We start from the raw sequence: 20686 nt of genomic DNA, 5'->3' as shown, positions 1-20686 counted from the left end.
GGAGATAGGCCAAAAGCTCTGTGCCGGCTAGCCAAGTTGTAAAGGCAAAAGAAAAGTTCTCAAAGGAAATCAGAACTATCACTCCAGTGAACACGCAAATGATAAGAAAGCAAAATAGCCTTGTTACTGATATGGAGAACGTTTTAGGGGTCTGGATAGAAGATCAAACCAGCCACAACATGTCCTTAAGCCAAAGCCTGATCTAGAGCAGGACCCTAATTCTCTTCAATTTTCTGTAGGCTGAGATGGGTGACGGAGCTGAACAAGAAGTCGGAAGCTTGCAGAGGTGACTTCGTGATGTTTGAGGGAAGAAGCCCCCTCTAGTACATCAAACTGCAAAGGTGCAGCTGCAAGCGTTAATGTACAAACCACAGATTGTCCAGAAGATGCAGCTCAGATAACTGATCAAGGTGGCCACACTAAGCGACGGATTTTCCATGTAGACAAAACAGCCTTCCACAGGGAGAAGATGCTATCCAGACTTTCATACTAGATACTAGAAGTCAATGCCTGCTTTCAAAGGACAGGCTGACTCTCTTACTAGCGGCTAATGCAGCTGGTGACTGTAAATGAAAGCAGTGCTCAGTGACCATCCTGGAAATCCCAGAGCCTTTAAAAATTATGCTAAATCTACTCGGCCTGTGCTCTAAAAATGGAACAACAAAGCCTGATGGGAGCACATCTGTTTATAACATGACTTACTGAATACTCTAAGCCCACTCTTGAGACCCACTCCTCAGAAAATAATATTCTTTTGAAAATATTACTGCTCATTGGCAATGCACTTGATCTCCCAAGAGCCCTGATAGAGATGTACAGTAAGATTAATGTTTTCGTGCCTGCAAACACGACATCCATTCTGTAGCCCACGGGTCAAGGAAAGACATTTCATAAGGCTATAGCTGCCATAGACAGTGATTTCTCTGATGGATCTGGGCAAAATAAATGGAAAACCTTCAGGAAAGGATTCACCATTCTAGATCCCAATAAGAATATTTGTAATTCATGGGGACACCTGGGTGGCTCAGTTGGTTAAGCGGCTGCCTTCGGCTCAGGTCATGATCCCAGCGTCCTGGGATCGAGTCCCACATCGGGCTCCTTGCTCGGCAGGGAGCCTGCTTCTCCCTCTGCCTCTGCCTGCCATTCTGTCTGCCTGTGCTCGCTCTCTCCCCCTCTCTCTCTCTCTGACAAATAAATAAATAAAATCTTTTTTAAAAACTAAAAAATAAATTAAAAAAAAGAAGATTTGTAATTCATGGGACGAGGTCAAAATGGCAACATTCACAGAGTTCGGAAGAAGAAGTTGATTCCAACTCTCATAGATGACTTTGAGGAGTTCAAGATGTCGATGGAGGAAATTACTGCAGATGTGGTGGACATAGCATGAGAACCGGAGTTAGAATTGGAGCCTGAAGATGGGACTGAGTTGCTGCAACCTCATGGCAAAACTTGAGAGGTGGGTAAAATGTTATCAAATGGCGTTGCATGCTAGAGAGAAATCATTCCGGAAAGGAAGAGTCAATCGATGTGATAAACTTCTCTTCTCTTCTCTTAAGAAACTGCCAGGGCCACCCCAACCTTCAGCAACCACCACCCCGATCAGTGAGCAGCCACCAACATCAAAGCAAGACCTTCCACCGGCAAAAAGAGGTTGGCTCACTGATGGTTAGCTTTCTTTTTTTCTTTTAGTAATAAAGCATTTTTAAAGCATTTTTAAATTAAGGTATGTACCTTTTTTTTTTTTAGACACAGTGATCTTGCACACTTACTATACTGTAGTATAGTGCAACCATAACTTTTATATGCACTGGAAAACCAAACAATTCGTTTGATTCTCTTTTTTGTGGTATTCACTTAATTGGGGAGGTCTGGAACCTAACCCACAATATCTTTGAGGTATGCCTATAAATATTTCATAAATGGGGAGCTCTTAAATGGGAGAAAATGAGCTGTGTTTTTTATGTACATGGGGATAAAGTTAGAAAATATTCACAGATAGATGGCTGTGAGAATCTATCCTTGCTTACTCCGTCTTTCCCATTTTAGAGAATGTATCATTTACGTGTTGGGCTCGGTGTGCTCGGCACAGGAAATACAAGGTTGAGCACTGTCTAAGGAGTTTATAGTATAACGACTCGGCTGTAATCTCATTAACAGTTTCATATTTCGAATCGTGAAGTGCTTGAACTTCAAACTCTGGGAGTTTTAAGGAGAGATGACGTAGTAAAAACGTCTCAAAACTCAAGTCCTAGGCCGAATTTTCTTCTCATTTTCTAACCTTTGCCGAGGCAATCTCACCCATTTACATGCTAACGATTCCCATATTTACATCCCCCCCCCCCCAGATCTCCCCTCTGGGCTCCAGGACTGTGTATCCAACAAGGTACTCTCCACCCCGTGAAGATCTTAAAGGCCCTTCAAGCGCACGTCCAGAGTGGACCTCGTGATCTTCTTCCCTCCACGCCAGTGTTGGATATCTCAGCCGATGGCCCTGTCGTCCACTCCGCGGCCTAATCCCGACACCCAGGGATTGTTCTCGAAATTCTCTTCCGCCCAGCTTGGCCTTTCACAGCATTCAGACCTTCTAAATATCGCTCAGGTCCTCCCACGCTCTGCATCTGTGTTACCGTCCTCATCCCGTTTAGCATCTCCCAGCCTGGGTCACTGCAGTAGACACCTAACTGGTCTTCTACAACCCTCTTTCCTAGTTAATCGCTCCTCCTTACTGGAACCAGAACAGTATTTTAAAACTGCAAGTCTGATCACGCTGCTTGGATACGACAACCCTTCAGTCAGCATTGCTCGCAGCAGACAGATCATAATCTGACGACCTCGGCGGCCCCACGTCTCAGAGCAGACTCCCCTGCTCTTCCCGGCACAATAATCCATCTTCCGTGGCTCCGGTGTGCCATACTGCTTTCGGCCACAGAGTCTAGCGCAGCTGTTCACCTTGTTTGAAACTCTCGCCCTCTGTCTCCCTACGTTGCCTCGGTAACCCCTCCTCACCTAGCAAGATGTAAGGTCACCTCTTCACAGAAGCCTTTCCTGACTCTTGAGACGGAATCAAAGCCCCCTCTTCTACCTCTCACAGCACCCAATTTCTCTTCATGGATATTCTCATCATTTGTATTTATACATTTTGTTGTATAATGATTTGATTTATCTCTGTCTTGCCCACTAATATATTAATTTCATGAAGGCAGGACCTATTATTCCTAACATTTTATCCTCAAAGCAGTGCCTGGCCCATAGTGGGCTCTCAGTAAAATTTTGTTCCCTGGGGGAGTCTGAGTGGTTCATTCAATGAAGCGTTTGACTCTTGATTTCAGCTCAGGTCATGCATGATCTCAGGGTCTTGAGATCAAGCCCCGCATTGGGCTCTGTGCTCAGCCCAGCAGGGAGTCTCCATGAGATTCCCTCTCCCTCTGCCTCTCCCCCCACCCAAACTTCACACTCTTTCTCTCTCAAGTAAATAAATAAATATTTTTTAAAAGTTTGCTGCCTGAATGAAGAAAGGAATGAACAAATGTGGGTCATTGTGACTTGCCAGGGTCAATACGCAAGACAGACCACAGCCGGGTATTCTAATTTCTAGTCCAGATTACTAGCCTTGTCACAAAGACCTTGTCCTGGGTTGTTCTGAATTATTGCAACCAAAGCAACTTCATAACTCAAATCCCATTTCTCTACCCTACCATTTACTTTGGATGGCATTTATACAGCAAGAATGGGTTTGCAACTGTTCTTTTTTTCCAAGAAACACATGCTCTCGTTTTGCTGTACTTTGAAGGGTTTTTTTTTTTTTTATGATAAACCATGCTGCTATTTAAAACCTGTAATGCTTTTTGAGATTCTCAGAAGAACTATAAGGTGTAGGTCACAAAGAACAATTTTATCTCTTGCAATAGAATTTCCTGTTCAAAAATGATGTTAATTTAAAAAGCTGGTATCTCCAAAGGAGCCTTCTATTAGGTGGGTAATCATCATCATATTGCCAGCTGCCGTGTATACCCTTCCCTTAAGAGTGAAAAAGTAAAAAGCCACTTTGCTGTGTAGAAGTGCCTTGTGTGTTTCATAAAAAAACACATAAAATGTTCAGAGGTTAGAGGAGTGGCCACTGTATTTATAAGACATATAAGTTCACTGTCACCCCTGAAGAAGCTTGAAGACGTGAATCTCAAGGGTCTTTGGTGCCAGGCATGAGAATGGAATCATTATTTTCCGATTGCTCCTGCTCACGTCACTGACTCCCACGTGCAGCTGGTCCGCTGGCTATAAGTAGCCGTGAATGGCTCTGCAGATTGTAAACAGGGTAGCCAACCAGGGCCAGCCAAAACCCAACTCCGGGTAAGTTTCTTCAGCCTTTCCTGCGCGTTTCATTTCCATTTCACGCGCTGGGGTGGGAAACAAGCTGTGGTTATGCCCGTGTGCTACGGTCTGTCCCAGACTTGTGTGTACAGTTTTTTCTCGGTTTAGGGTATATTTTTTCTTTTCTTTCTTCTCTTCCTCCTCCTCCTTCTTCATTGTTCAAGACTACTATCTTAACACTTCAGTAATTCAAGGTTTTTTCTTTTTGCTTTTTAAGAATTGCGCTTTCTCTGGAGACAAAAAAGTGCATTTTTTTTTTCCAAAGATGAAAAGGCATACTCGGACTTTCTAGGTTGTATCATAACTGCTTTGCTTATCACTGTATAATATTCTCATCATCATGGACGCCTTTGAGGTAATCAATTGAATTGGGGGGGCTCTTCATCTGCAAATCAACACAGAAAAAAAAGAGGGCTGCAAAATTCAGGGAAGCAAATATGCTATTTCTTCCTTCTTGTCTCTCTTCAAAAATAGTTTCTCTTTCTCTTCTCCACTTTTGCCTCCCTCTCTCCTCCCCTCCCTTCTTTTACCTTCTTCTCCCTCCTCCTCCTTTTCCGTTTCTTTCTCTTTCTGTCTTCTCTCTCTAACCACTGCCATCTCCCTGGTCCTTCCTTCTTCTCAGCTGCATTCCATCATGCCCAAAGCCTTCCTGCTGCTGTGCGTTGCCCTGGTGCTACTTGGGCTTGTGCATGGAGCCACGTTGAGAAACAGAGAGAAATGGAAGTCACTCAACAACCCCAGAAACCGAGATCTGGTAAGAGCATGCACGGGGACCTGCTGGGCTACAGGGTGAAACTGGCAGGTCTTTGGACGTATGGGTGCTGCAGTCTGCTGGGGCGCAGTGGAGAGGGGGCTGCCACGTGCCAAGACGAGTCCTTAACAGGACTGGTCAAGGGCTTTGCTAGCCTAGTGGCTGGTACCCTATTGTTCCTTTGGCCAATTTACATCTGTCTCTGTAAGGAGAAACAAATTTATATTTAGAGATGATTTTATACTCATACAGCACATTACATTTGTAAATGATCTCACATACGCATTGACCTTATAGCCTGGATTTCTCATAGGTATACAAAATCAAGAACATAGCAGGGAACTGATTTTTGCACAGTTCAGATTGAACTGATGATAAAACAGAGTCTCACATGACCAACACATGCAAAGCTCAACTGGAAAAACTGAAAATTGATCTGCATTCTTATCGATTTACCAGGCATTATTTTCTTTCTTTTTTTTGAAGATTTATTTTTAGGTAATCTCTACATCCACTGTGGGGCTTGAACCCACAACCCCAAGACCAAGAGTTGCACTTTCCACTAACTGAGCCAGCCAGGAACCCCCCTTCCCCAAATTATTTTCAATAAAAGTTATCTAGGAAAATGAATTACAAACACTAGCAAAAATTCTCTTTTAAAAATATGCCAAATATGGGCACCTGGATGGCTCAGTGGGTTAAAGCCTCTGCCTTCGGCTCTGGTCAGGATCTCAGAGTCCTGGGATGGAGCCCCCTGTCGGGCTCTCTGCTCAGCAGGGAGCCTGCTTCCCCCTCTCCTGTCTGCTGCTCTGCCTACTTGTGATCTCTCTCTCTCTGTCAAATAAATAAATAAAATCTTAAAAAAAAATGCCAAATACAATAAACATGCTAACCTTACTATTTCAAAATACAGTTTCCATAAGGAAATGGATGTGAAATATGACAGTGTAAGGTTAAAACAACCAAGTAGCCCGTTGCAACCGTCTATGTATGCATTTCCTAAAGGAAAGCTGGAAAATGCACATCTTACAGTTCACGTCTTACAGTTCTAGCATAGAAAACAATGCCTGGGATCTCACCTTTAGTCAGAGAGGAGGCATGGAGCGCTGATCACTGTGAAATTTGGTTTAATCCCTGACTTAAGTGTTTCAGAGGTGGTTTACAATAAACCCTCTAACTATGATGGTGTTAAAAAAAATGATATTCCTCTTTCAATCTATACCAAGAATGTTGAATTATCTTGTTTAGCGTTGAAATATCAGAAAGAAGGCAGGTAAAGGACAGTGGAGGGTGATGTAGGAAAGAATGTCAGGGTTTGAAGCCGACAGCCAAGAATTCTTGATATGTTTTTGGTGCAAAAAGGTGATTTTGTTAAAGCAGGGGGACAGGACCCGTGGGCAGAAAGAGCTGCATGGGGGTCATGAGGAGTGGCCCATTATATACTTTCAAGGTGGAGGGGGTAGGGACAGCATCAGTCTCTAAGAAACTTTGTAAGCAGGGTTTCCAGGATCTTGAGAGGGCTAGCTATTATTGGGAAAAGGTCATTTATTACTGTCCAATACAACCTGAGTCATGAGACCCTTCAGATGTGTATGGGTGGGTCATATACCTGGGGGATGATTGCCAAGAGGTATCCTGGGGGGTAGAGATAAAGGAAGTTTCCAAAGGAATTCCCATATGTTAAAGTAAACTTACAGAATTATGGGTGTTGGGCTAAGATTGCCTTTTGCCCTTAGCAGAATATCAACATCGAGGCAGTTGAGTCCCTAGAGGAATGTCCCTCTGCCTCTTTCAAGGGCTTGTCAATAGGCTGTAAGTAGTAAGGAAATTTAATAATTTTTCTTCTGCCTTTGATTTCCACATCAGAGGGGAAAGAGGAGAAGTAGCCAAAGTCTATTTCTATTTCCGGGTTTCCACCTCCTGTCTCCTAGATGAGCCCTCAAGTCCATTCACAGAGGGGAAAAATATCTGTCTCTGAGTATTTTTGATGTTTCGTTTACATATGGCACTGAACACTTTCTTTCTCTCTTCAGTTTTTCAGAACCCTTCAGGCATATTTTAAGGGAAGAGGTCTTGATCTTGGGAGGTTTCCAAACACTTTCTCCATGAATGGGAATCCTAGACCTCTCTCTTTCCAATCAGAACTTCTTGCTTCTGCATTTGCAGATTATGAAGAGCAGAAAAACTCCTTTCCTAATTATGTCAAAGGCTGAGTGTTTCCACTGAACACAAGTAAGTTACCCCTTTATCCCTAGAATCTGTCCAATTATACAACTCAGTCAAAAAGAGGAAAGTATTTATTTAGAAAATGATTTTTATTTTCTCAAAGAAATATGTTCTCAGTTCTGATGATAATCATCATTATTAATATTTGGATTTGGTTCATGTATTTCATGGTCTAGTTTTAAAAATGAGTAATAGTTCAGGTGCCTGGGTGACTTGGTTAGATGTCTCTTGATCTCAGCTCAGGTCTTGATCTCAGGGTCATGAGTTTAAGCCTCATGTTGGGACTTAAGAAAAAGAGGGGCGCCTGGGTGGCTCAGGGGCCTGAGCTTCTGCCTTCGACTTGGGTCATAATCCTAGGGTCCTGGGATCAAGCCCCGCACTGGGCTCTGTGCTTGGCAGGGAGCCTACTTCCCCCTCTCTCTCTGCCTGCCTCTCTGCCTACTTGTGATCTCTGTCTGTCAAATAAATAAAATCTTTTTAAAAATGTAAAAAAATACAAAAAAATTTTTTTAAAAAGAAAGAAATGACAGCTTATGATTTTTTAAGCACAGTTTTCTGGGAAGAGCTATATTGAAAGAATTATCACTTTTTTTTCTTTAAAGGAATCTCTATGCTTGACATAGGACTTGAACTCACATCCCTGATGTTAAGAGTTACCTGCTCTACCAAATGAGCCAGACAGGCTTCCCTTGAATTATCACTCTAAATATAGTGGAATACTATACACTTTTACCTAACCTTTTCTCAAACCAGATCATATAGCTAAGTTATGTGGGAAATCACATATAAAGTAAAATGTCAAACAATGCAGTTGGATTTAATAGAAAAGTTTAAAAAAATGGTTCTTCTTAGAAAAAAGTAATAAACATGTATTTGAAATTGTACTTCCTCACCCAGGGTTGGGGGAGTAAAATACTAGTAAAGATGGCATTTTCCTCATAGAAAAAAAACCCAGAAATTTATTTATGGTTAAGATTTGAGTTTTGATGTTCATATTACCTTAGCATTCCTATCAAATAAATATTTACCATTTACAAAAACCCAGGTATGGTGCATTCTAAGTAAATACATTGTGATTTGAGTCTATTAGCTTTTCGTTTGACTGAATAAAAAAGGGAATTAAATCATAATTAAAATCTACTCCCAGGGGCTCTGGGGGGCTCAGTCAGTTAAGCCTCTGCCTTCAGCTCAGGTCATGATCCCAGGGTCCTGGGTTCGAGCCCCGCATCAGGCTCCTTGCTCAACTTCTCTCCCCCTCCCTCTGCTGCTCCCCCTGCTTGTGCTCTCTTGCTCTCTTTCTTGAATAAATAAATAAATAAATCTTTAAAAAATTAAAAAATAAATAAAATCTACTCCCATTCTTCCACAAGGTAGAGATGAAATTGTGGGGAAGCATACCATGTTGTACTTTATTGTGCATGTGAAAGGGTTTTGATTATTATTTCCTTTTTAAATGTGATGCTTTTTTAAAATAATGATTGCTATTCTAACAGCAAAATTCAATTTATCATGTGGCATATGCACTCGACAGCTCCCACAATGAGAAATTAATCAGAATAAACAGGAGGATGTTAATGAAGGGTTCCCTTGGTTATTATCTCCACTGAGGCCCTAGGCTATTAGACACTAAAACAGAACAGTTGTTAATACCGCAGTGCCTGCTTCAGCATGAGACAGAATTGCGTACGAGTTGGTTGGAAGCCTTGGTTTCTTCATTTATAAATTGCAGAAACTGATCTCTAACTCAAAGAAAGTGTCAGAGAAAGTATCAAATAAATAACATCATGTGAGCACAGAATGGGGTAATGTTTAAGGGCAGGAAACAGAGAAAGCACCCAGTTGGTAGCATCGTAATGTAATAGGAATTGTTGAATTTTGCGAGAGAAGCTAAGCTTCTATTTGGAGAATAGTTCATAATTACATGTGCTCCCGTCCTAACATCTCCAATTAGGAAAGAAATACAGGGGCGCCTGGCTGGCTCTGTAGGTTGAGCAGTTGACTCTTGGCTTTGGCTCAGATCTCAGGGGCATGGGATCAAGCCCCAGGCTGGGCTCTGTACTCAGCAAAGAGTCTCTTTATGTCTCCCTCTGACCCTCCCACTGCACTCTGTCTCTCTCTCTCTCAAATAAATAAATCTTAAAAAAAGAGAAAGAAAGAAAAAGGAAAAGAAAGAAAAGCAAGAGGGTCATTGTATTGCTTGCATAATCTTCACTTTCTATTTCGTGATAACAGTTTCTTGTTCTTTCAGGTGTCTGGCAATTTAAAAACTACAGATGAAGCTTCTCATTAGAAAAATTCAATCATGGTCATGGCTAAACCGTTTCCCCCCTCCACTCATTTGTCAATTAATAGTGATTTTATTCTACATTTCCAGATTTACATATAAATAGATTGACCTTTGGGACATATGTGACTTATGTGCATATTTTTGGAGTCTTTTTTTCTGTTCTGTGAACTACAAACTCCGATGTAGAGCTCTTATTTGTAAGAGTTAGAAGAACACCGCAGGCAGAAGAGATGGGGATCTTCTAAATTACATTTCTTTTAAGCTTCTCTTTAAAACATGTATGCAAATTACCTTTTATCAATAAATTATCTGAAAGAGACTCTGCTCATTTTTACTATAGTTCATTCTATGTAATGGAGATTTGGACTTAAAATCTTTTTCCTGAAAAGAAGATGCATTCCCACTTTCAGCATAATGGAGATTTGGGCTTAAAATCTGTCTTTTTCCTGAAAAGAAGATGCATCCCCACTTTCAGCCTACGTTATTGAGAGACCTCCCAGTTTGATACCAAGGAAGAAGAAGTGATAAATATCCACAGGTCAGCGGAAATGGAGAGGAAAAACACTTGGGATTCTAAGAGTTGCTAGGGTCTCCAGGAGATACTACCCACCACCATATTCAGAGCGGGACACTGTGCTACACGAATATCCTAGCCACACTCCGGCTCTAGTTTTTCTCCACACACATCCTTAAGAAGGGAGAGTAGAAATGGGTGGAATCCCCTTCCTTTACAACCAATCTTCTCTCCCTACCCATGCAGGCTGAATCACTCTGCTTCTCATACTTTCATTTGGGATAGCTACTTTTCTTGTATGATTATGTAGAGCTGCATCATTTTCTCTGTGATTCCTACAAAAACAGCATTGTACTACATGGCAAACATTGGCGTCCTAGTAACATTAGTCTGTATATTCCACAACAGTCTTCTGGAGCTTTTTCGTGGCTCATTGATACTCAATATCAATAATAAAATATTTATGCAAAAATAGATTTCTGCATCTGGTTTAATTTGTCCTGTTTTTAAGATTTTATTTCTTCACTGAGGGAGGGAGAGAGAGAGAGAGAGAGAGAGAGAGAGTGCACACCAGGAGGAGGGCAAACCAGAAGGAGAGGGAAAAGTTAACTCCCTCTGACCAGGAGCCCAGTGCAGGGCATGATCCCAAGACCCCAGGATATGACCTGAGGTAAAGGCAGACTCTTAATCGACTGGGCCACCCAGGCGCCCCTAATTTGTTCTGTTTTAAGTAGCCGTATATGTGCCTGTTTTCCCTGGACTGTTGTGATGCCTTTGTGAGCAGAGATCATACCCAAGCCATTTTTATTTCTCTAGGACCTGGCACAGTGCCGTGCACATAGCAATAGATTTGTCTTGAAGGATGCCTGAATGGCTCCATCAGTTAAGCGGCTGCCTTCAGCTCAGGTCATGACTCTAGTGTCCTGGGATCGAGTCCCGCATCGGCCTCCTTGCTCCACAGGGAGCCTGCTTCTCCCTCTGCCTGCTCTGCCTGCTGTATACACAGACTCAGGGCAGGAGCACACAGTCTTCTGCTGGAAAACTCACTGTTGTAAGGCAGCTGTTGATGGAAGGCCTGACTCCGTCCTGACCAGAGTTTCTGGATGGTGGTACTGTTGGCTGTTGGGGAAGGACAAGTCTCCACTTGTATGACCGTTTAGCACACCCGGTCCTCAGACACTGTATATCAGTCATTTCCCCCACACCTGCCCTATTATTCTGAAAACCCAAACTTCCCTACACCCATTGCTAAAAGTCCACTGCAGAAGTGATTTTCTTCTGAGCTGAGAGCCATTGCTAGGAAAACAGCAGAAGTGTCACGTTTCCTCCAACGAAAATTAATGTTTTGCACGTGATCCAGGTTCCCAAGGAGCTCATGGTGATTCTTTACATAGGTCTCTGACAGCCTCTCAACCATGACTCTGTTCCTCTTTGAGGAGTACTCCATTCTCTGGACATGTCCAGCTGTCCCTCATCCCAGATCTAGGGGAGTCAAGAACCAGGGCGTGAAGTTCTGCTCTACGTGTAAGTCACACACTATCCTTCTACAGTTTCACAGATGCTGTCAGACATGTAAGCCTCTTGGGCTGAGCAAGAGACTTTATTACTCATGGCGCTGCAGACAGCATGATTTTATATCCATGTTGGCTCTCCTTATCCCCGAAGTATCACAGAAGCCACACAGAGGCATGTTTTTGTATATTGCACTTGTGCCACAGCTGAGGAACTCCAAACTTTGAAAATCCCATTCTTACAAGGGGCTACTAGTAACATGTCCAAACTTTGCCCCAAGAGAAACATTATATTTACGGTACTGGTAACATAGCAAATCTGTCCTCTGCCCCAGAGAAAGATAATTTCTCTGTCTTTCAAGGTTGATTACTCTACAGACATCTTTGACAATATAGCCCAGATCGAACATTGTCACAAGCTTTTGCAGAATAGTGAGAGAATCATGGAAAAATTGTCTCTCCAAAAGGGTCACACCCCATTCTGTTTCCTCCCCTTGACGGGGAGAAAGGATGCAGTCACCTTCTCCCTGTATACTCTTAATTCTATTGTCCTGGCACAAATTCCATGTTCTTTCTACAGACATTTCATTTGATTCCCCAAAGCAGTCAGAATGTCTGAAAGGTTTCTTCTGACTATTTTCATTACTTCTGGGACAATTTCACTTCATCTCAAGGTAATGAAGATGCCTCTGACTCACCAGGGGAGAAATCACTTACCAGGAAATGGAGAAAAGAAAAACGGAAAGATTACAATTTTATAAGATGTGTTGCTAGAGTCTGAGTTGTAACTCTCACGTCCACAAGTTGTTCCATGTTTAAGACCAAATTCAACTTGAGAATAAATTCTTATTGGCCTTATTCAGTGAGCCATGAATCGAACCTCATCTAAAAAACAGGAGCTCCAAAGAGCTGTACACAGTGAAAGACTTTTTTAGCTAGAAGAAGGTGAGGCAAGGAAGTTACCAGCAACGAGTGGAATGTTTGTGGCAAGATCACCTCCCCTTAGGGATAGCAGAGGTCTATCATGCAGTGAGGTCACCTTGCTAGTGCTGACCAGGTAATTACAGATGGACTGGCTTAAGATTCCACTCCTGAGAAGGGTTCAAACTATAACTAAGTTAGGTATTAAGTCTTGGTTTTGTGATGTGGGTTTAGCACCAGTGATTCAATTTTGGATCTGTTGTCTCTTTGTCAACAGCATAAAAGCTATTTTTCCACCCCTGCTCCCTGTTCTCTATTCTCTCCAATGTGAATCTACAGACTCACAATTGTTATTCCATGTTCCAGGGAACTAACAATGAGACAGGTTGGTCTAAGCCATCTGGGTCTTAGTAGAGAGTTCTTATGAGGTGAACATCTTTCCTGCCCTCCAATCCCTTCTTTTCCCCCAGGAGAATTAGAAACAGATCCTTGACTTCCTCTTGGATGCAGTTCCCTGACTGCCTGAAGGAATTTAGGAGAGAATTTCCCCGTAAATGATTTCTGTTGAGAAACTTATCCAACCTACCCTACAAGCCTCCATATTTTACACCCAGGCAGAGTCCTGAGGATTCTTCATCATGAGAAAGGGGGTGACATCTAGCTGTGAAGTATTTTTCTCTCAACTGGAAATCTTGGGGTCGTGGTTCTCATCCTGCCATCCTACTGTTTCTTATCCTCATCCAGATTGTAACAAAGAGGTACTAATGGGTAAGTGACAGGCTCCTTGTAACTTGTCTTTAAACTTAGGCTTATGTCAAGATGCATTCCCCATACCTCAATGCTCTTGCCCATTTCCAACACACTTTCAGTTCCGTCCAATTTAATTCGTAAGTGAGTTTTGAGCACAGATTACTAGAGTTCACAAAGATGCATCGGGTAGTACTGTTCTCAAGATGCTGACAGTGTCTCTAGCAGAGAAATCGTTAGGATACAAGGTAAAATACAGATCACAGGAGAGTTCAGCAGGTGAAGAACAGTTCCATGGAGGGAAGGCCATGTGCCATATTAATTCCGCACAGGGGATTTGGGGTCACATAGACCCGGGATCGCATCCTGGCTCTGCTACTTATTAGACGTAAGACTTTGGCTTTGAGAATAGCAGCATCTCAAGGATTACTTTTTTAAGGATTACTTTGGGCCGTGCGTCTAATAGTCTGCATAAACCAGCGCCCGTCCTGAGTCAACGAGCAAGAGCGGATGGTAAGGACAGCAAGCGTTTGATTCCTTCTAAAAGTTTGTTAAGAAAAGAAGAAAACTTGGGTCGGACTGATCGGTGGGACAAGGAGTCCTGATAAACTTGCGTACGGACTGGGCGGGAAGGACCCCCGAGGGAGGGGAGGGTTTGAGGATCCAGGAAGACGGAGCCGCTGGTGCCGCTGGTGCCGCTGGTGGAGGACGGAGATCCAGAGCTCAGAGCCCGAGGGGACTTTCGCCTTCTGTGGCAGGAGACACAGGAAAGTGAAACAGGCACGTGGCAGCGCAGATGGTAACAGTAGGAAAATAATCGCTACAGCAAAGTTCAAATTAATGTAAGGAACAAGCATTCAGAATTAGAAGTAGGAATCCTAGTGAAGAATTAAGGGAAACGATCTAGATTAAGGAAAATTTCTTTAAGCTCTTTTTTTTCTCCTTTCCTTTCCCTTTTGTTTGTTTGGTTGTTGTTGTTGTTACTGTTGATTTGTTTTTTGTTTTTTAAAAACTCCCCAATCATCTTAAATAAGAGGCCTAAGCCCGCGCAAGGTCCCGGGCACGGGGCTCCGCCCGGAAGCCCCCGCTCCCGCCGCCCGGAAGGAAGCCGGCCCAGATGCTTCCGCGGAACCAGAGCGCAGCGGCTGCAGCGCCGGCCGGGCCCGTTTCGCCGAGAACTCCGGGTCACCGCTCTCGGCGCCCCGGCGCGGGAGAAAGTCCTGCTCTTCCGGTTCTCTGGCCCGGTGTTTGGTGTTGTGTATCCGCACCCCGGAGCCATGTCGGGTTTCAGCCCGGAGCTCATCGACTACCTGGAAGGGAAGATCTCCTTCGAGGAGTTCGAGAGGCGGAGAGAAGAGCGGAAAACCCGCGAGAAGAAAGTGAGGCGCCGCCAGGCCAGGGTTCTTCTCACTGTCGTGTCGCCGGGGTACACCTCGATGTGGGGGGGCCCGTGCCTCGTTCGCCTGGATGGGGCGGCCGGGTCGTCCGCCGCTTCTTACCCAGACCCTGATCCTCGTCTCTCGTCCTTGTGCTGCGCTCCCTTAAAGATTTCCGCCGCCAAAGTCTTGTCTTTGTGGTAGCCTGGTCTGTGGTAACCGTGGTAACTCGTCTCTCCTCCGTTCCCGGCCCCTCCTCCCTCAGCCCCTCACATTCTGACTCTAGCCCCAGCTTTGCCGCCAGGTGTTTCCGGTGTGTTGGGGGGAGCACCTCACCGCCTTCTGGGGGCTGCGGACCTTCAGCCGACGCCCGGTTTCTGAGGCGTCTCGCACGGCTGTGAGGTCATCTTCCGTAAAACGCGTTTTCTGGTCTGGTACCCAAATTTTCACTCACATAATTTTTCATACTTTAGAACATCTGAACTTCCCTTATCTTCTCACTTAGAGGAAATCCGAAGGGAGATCAAAATGATCGCACCCTTTGGAATTGACGGCTGGGTTCTCTCCCAATTCATGCAGCTAATAGTGACCCCATCTCTTTTCATTTAAAAAGCTGGGATACAGTGGGTAGATTCGTGAAGTCATCAAGGTATTTTAAGTTATTTTTAAAAGATTTTTATTTATTTATTTATTTGTCAGAGAGAGCGCGCGCGCGCCCAAGCAGGGGGGGGAGTGGCAGAGGTGGAAGCTGGCTCACTGCCGAACCAGGATCCGGGGCGGAACTCAGTCCCAGGACCCTGGGATCATGACCTGAGCCAAAGGCAGACGCTCAACCTTCTGAGCCACCCAGGCGTCTCTTAACATTATTTTGTTTATGTGACTGATGTAGACAGTCATGGGGGATGAGATCGAGGTACTCTGAAATGCTTTGACTATTCAAATGTGAATTCCACATACTGTGTGTGTTTGTAGAGCTCGAGTTTCATAGAAAGAGAAAATGAGGGAAATAACCCTATTCCCAACTGGAGAGAACTAAATCTGCATTATTATTTTTTTTTTTTTTTAAATTTTTCAATCACAGAGTCTTCAGGAAAAAGGAAAGTTACCAGCCGAAGAAAATCCAAATGACTCTGAAGTTCCATCATCGTCAGGAATTGACTCCACCAAATCGCGGGACAAAGATGTCAATGAAGGTGTGTTAAAATCATCTGTCACCTGCATTAAATATCGAGGGTACCTAACAATTTAATAAAAACAGTGCTTTTTCGTTGCAGTGGTATTTTGTTGTTGATGGCCTTGTTTATCAGTAGCATAGTGCATGCTGTGTAATAACGTGCTCAATAAAGATTTGTGGAGTTACTGAATATGGTGATGGTTAGTTTTGTGGGTTATTTTTGTAGAAAAGTTTATTTTTTTAAGATTTATTTTATTTATTTATTTATTTATTTATTTTTAAGATTTTATTTATTTATTTGGCTGGGATCACAGGTAGGCAGAGAGGCAGGCAGAGAGGTAGGCAGAAAAAGGAGTGGGGAAAGCAGGCTCCCTGCTGAGCAGAGAGCAAGATGTGGGGCTCGATGCCAGGATCCTGAGATCACGACCAGAGCCAAAGGCAGAGGCTTAACCCACTGAGCCACCCAGGTGTCCCAAGATATATTTATTTTAGAGGAAGCCTGGGGGCATGTCAGTCAGGTGGAGGGACAGAAGGAAAGAGAGAGAATCCTCAGGCAGATTCCCCACTGAGTACAGAGTTCCATGCCACCCAACCCAGGACCCTGAAATCTTAACCTGAGCCAAAATCAAGAGTCAGTTGCTTAACCGGCTGAGCCACACAGGTGCCTTGTGCAAAAGTGTCTCAAATTGGTGTCAGTATTTGGGAGCCTTTTTAGAGTTATTGTTTTTTATATTAGCTCTTTCAGTTACTAATTACTTCCAGACTATACTCCCCCAGATTGTTGTACTTCTGTGTAAAGTGGCTTCCAAACTACTGCTTTAGTTGTAGGAGATGAGATAGAAATCCAGTGGAAGTCCTCTTGGCTGCCCAGCTGGGTCCTCACACACAGTGTAGTTGTCTTGGTGTGCTGCCTCATTCCAGTCCTCAGCGCTGCATGGCCAGATACTAGATTTGGTTAGTCCCAAACTAATTAAAGCCATCAGAGTCTAACTGATGAACTAGTATGCAAATTCTTTAATTTCTAGTGATTCATACACCTTCCTAGTGATCAGAATACCCATACTAGTTCATAGTATCCATCTACCTGGACAAGTGATGTGTGATACTGAAGTATCAGTTATAATGTAGCTTTGTGTGTAGTGTCTGATGGAGAACTAACTACATTGAACTTTCTTGTTCTAGGGAGTAGAAGTAGAGGCTTTTTTCTTTCTGTAAATGACCTTCTTTCCACAGAGAATACATACTATTAGGAAAGATAGAAAACAAGCTTTATTCCCGCCTCCTTTGACCCAAGTGGAGAAGAATGGCAAAAAGAAGAGCACTTTGGGGTTACTGTTTCTTACCTTGTCAGGCTAGTGGGGTGGGAAAGAGGACTGAAGTTGTTCTTTCCCTTTATCTGCTTAGGGGAGGAATAGCTCTTCCAACATCTGGTCTTCGATGTGTAACTGTAGTGGCAGGCACCAGTGTGTGGTTGATTAACGCTGCCCCTGAGCAGTGGCCATGAGGCCCGCTCTAAAAAAAGTGATGAATTGAGTCAGTTCTTGCTCATCAGGAGCAGTAGGCATACGTGTATTAGATTTCCTCAGCTCAGATAATCCCATCCGTCCTTTCAAGATATAAAGCTCCCCATTCCCCCAGGAAGGAATCATCCCACCAGAGCTCTATCAGGACCCTTGGTGAGTGTGAACATATATTCAGAATAAAAGAGGTGTCAGTTTTGAACAAGTTTGACAAAGTCTGCTAATTGGAATATATGGCCCCTAGAATTAATTGTCTTTTTTTCTCCTGTACGTTACTGAATATCGCTGTTAAATTCTTGCTCTTGAGTAGCTTTCCTACACACCATGCAAATAGGGCCTTCTTTTTTTTTTTTTATAAAGATTATTTATTTATTTATTTGTCAGAGAGAGAGAGAGAGAGAGAGAGCGAGCACAGGCAGACAGAGTGGAAGGCAGAGTCAGAGGGAGAAGCAGGCTCCCTGCAGAGCAAGGAGCCCGATGTGGGACTCGATCCCAGGACGCTGGGATCATGACCTGAGCCGAAGGCAGCTGCTTAACCAACTGAGCCACCCAGGCGTCCCAATAGGGCCTTCTTTTAATTTCATTTTCAGTTCATGATTGCTGATAGAGAAACTATAGTTAATTTTTGTATATTGACCTCGAATCCAAGAACCTGGCTTCACTCCTGTGTTCTGGCAGTTTGTACGTACATTCTTTTAGATCTTCTGTGTCCTAATCACATCATTTGTGAATAGTGACAGTTTCATTTCTTCCTTCCCATCTTTTGCCTTTTCTCTTCATTTTACGTTATTCAGGACCTCCAACAAAATGATGAAAGGAGTGGTGACGGCATCCTTGTCTCATTTCTAGTAACTGAATAAGGCACCATTAACTGTGTTTGTGGAAAGTTTTTTGTAGATACTGATTATCAAACTAAAGATATTCCCTTCCATTTCTAGTTGACTAAGAATTTTTATTAGGAATGAGTATTAAAAATCTAATAATTTTATCAAATGCTTCTCCTTATCAAGATGATCCTGTGATTTTTTTTTTTTTCCTTTCTGTTACTGGAATAAATTTTTTATTGATTGGCAGTGTTATAACATACATTTCTTTGTATATTTATTTTGGATGTTCAGAATTCTTAAGATGATTTTTATGATTTTATGAGAATGGCTGTTTGTTGCTCAGAATATGGGTTTTTAAAAATTTTGTCTTCCCTTAAGCATTAACTATCACATTTATCCAACATCCTTAACGTGTCTTTCTTCAGGAGAAATGTCAGATGGAGTCAGTAAGTCAGTTCACAAGGTCTTTGCGTCCATGCTTGGAGAGAATGAGGATGACGAGGAGGAAGAGGAAGAAGAGGAGGAGGAGGAAGAAGAAACACCTGAGCAACCCACTGCAGGGGACGTGTTTGTGCTGGAGATGGTTCTCAATCGTGAGACCAAGAAGATGATGAAAGTAAATGCTTCCTTTAGTATTGATAAATGGAATGAAAATGTGATATAATAATTGAAAAAGAATCTTTAAATCATACATATATTTAGAAAGAATTCAAACTGTGAGGAAGGAAATACGAGACAACTGTTCCTGGTTTCTTATTTTTAATCTTAAGAGATTTTTTTTTTAAATCTTAGAGATTTTGTACTGTGTACTGTGGTCCATATTATATCTTGATATATAGTTTTTAAATATTTTTTTTTAAAGATTTTATTTATTTATTTGACAGGTGGAGATACAAGTAGGCAGAGAGGCAGGCACAGGGCGTGGGGGGCGGAAGCAGACTCCCCGCCAAGCAGAGAGCCTGATGTGGGGCTTGATCCCAGGGCCCCCGAGAACATGATCTGAGCTGAAGACAGAGGCTTTAACCCACTGAGCCGCCCAGGCACCTCATAGTTTTTAAAGATTTATCTATTAGAGCGTGTGCTTGCTCAAGAGCAGGGGTGGGTGAGTGGGGAGGGAGAGGATCTTGAGTGGACTCCTCACTGACTGAGCACAGAGGCCCCCACAGGGCTCCCTCTCGTGACCAACCCTGAGAACATGACCTGAGCCGAAAGTAAGAGTCAGATACTTAACTGACTTAGCCAGCCAGGTACCCTAGTATAACTTGATATTTTTTTTAACGAAGTTTATTCTAAGTAGATAAATTTGAAGGAAGGAGGATTTTCAGTAGGTTATATTAATAAAAGAAGCTTCCTGACACATAAATCCATTTTGCAGCATCAGGTTTTACATTTGTTATTATTATAATTAGTAGTGATTCCTGACCACATTGGTTTTTGCTTTTTTCATATATTTTTACTCTGCTTTGATCTTTCTACTGTAGGAAGTTTGTTTTTGTTTTTTGTTTTAGTTTTCTGAATTATTCCTTTTTGGAAAATATTTTAGACTAATTTCCCGAGATTAATTTTAGACTTCTTCTTAAAGTGCAGACTTTGATGTTAATGAGTCAGTATTGTCATTTATTCCTTAGTTTCCAATTTAGAAAGTTGAGAAGTTTTAAAGGGAAATTTCATTTTCATTATCTTCTGCATTTATTAATTTGGTTGGAATTGAAATCTAAAATATTACTATATTTTAGCTAAATGTTGTTTATTTTTTATACAGGAGAAAAGGCCTCGAAGTAAACTTCCCAGAGCTCTGAGGGGTCTCATGGGTGAAGCCAACATTCGCTTTGCTCGAGGAGAACGTGAGGAGGCGATATTGATGTGCATGGAAATCATAAGACAAGGTGGTTTTTGTGGGGATTATTGATAAGAGCAGTTTAATAGTGTGACTTTTAAAATAAATGGAGGACCATTTCACTGTACTGCTTGGAAAATACATTCAGAAGCTTGGAGGTGGTGGTTGTACCAGCAGTATGCCACTTTCACATTGAGTAGACGTCATTACCAAGAAAATGAAAACCCGAGTATGACCCAATGAAATACTAATATTTATTGAACTCTGCCAGGCTTCTTTTTTGTTTTTGTTTGTTTTTTAATGTTCCATTTTGGGGTTTTAGACTTCTGTAGCATTAGTCTTTTTTAAATATGGCAAGCCCACGTTAAAACCACTTAAAAAGTGTTCTTTTTTTTTTCCTTTCACTTTCCAGATTAGGCAGAGCTAGATTATTTTAATCTACTTTTTGTAAAAGATACAATTTATACTTACCATCTTTCTTTAATCTGCATATCTTGGGCATATTGAAGGATATCTTCATAAGTGACTTTCTGACTAATCACTTAATTTTATTATTTTGGTTTCCTGATGTGTTGCCAAATAATGCCCTACGTAGTGACTTAGGTAGTTGTAATACAGTAAACTCTT

General features: G+C 42.5%; 2 protein-coding genes across 3 annotated transcripts in view; both read left to right on the top strand.

Moving 5' to 3' along the window:
* Positions 1-4915: 4915 nt before the first annotated feature.
* Positions 4916-7340, top strand: CUNH2orf66 (chromosome unknown C2orf66 homolog). Its single transcript, XM_013045707.2, has 2 exons — positions 4916-5122; positions 7153-7340. The coding sequence occupies exons 1-2, from the start codon at positions 5003-5005 to the stop codon at positions 7330-7332; spliced, it is 300 nt and encodes a 99-aa protein (XP_012901161.1). The 5' UTR covers positions 4916-5002; the 3' UTR covers positions 7333-7340.
* A 7141-nt stretch (positions 7341-14481) lies between these two features.
* Positions 14482-20686, top strand: part of GTF3C3 (general transcription factor IIIC subunit 3) — a 38820-nt gene continuing 32615 nt past the window's right edge. Inside the window, exons 1-4 of one of the 2 annotated variants that reach the window (XM_045078508.1) lie at positions 14482-14704; positions 15783-15894; positions 18648-18838; positions 19985-20108. In XM_045078508.1, the coding sequence (XP_044934443.1) occupies positions 14603-14704; positions 15783-15894; positions 18648-18838; positions 19985-20108 (529 nt within the window). In that variant the 5' untranslated portion in view covers positions 14482-14602. The remainder of the gene's footprint in view (positions 14705-15782; positions 15895-18647; positions 18839-19984; positions 20109-20686) is intronic. The other variant, XM_004772156.3, reaches the window with a different exon arrangement.

This window comes from Mustela putorius, unplaced genomic scaffold, assembly GCF_011764305.1.
Source record: "Mustela putorius furo isolate JIRA1106 unplaced genomic scaffold, ASM1176430v1.1 tig00000275_pilon_pilon_pilon, whole genome shotgun sequence".
NCBI lineage: Eukaryota > Metazoa > Chordata > Mammalia > Carnivora > Mustelidae > Mustela > Mustela putorius.
The sequence above is the reverse complement of the archived record's forward strand: the minus strand, read 5'-3'. Positions and strand labels throughout refer to the sequence as shown.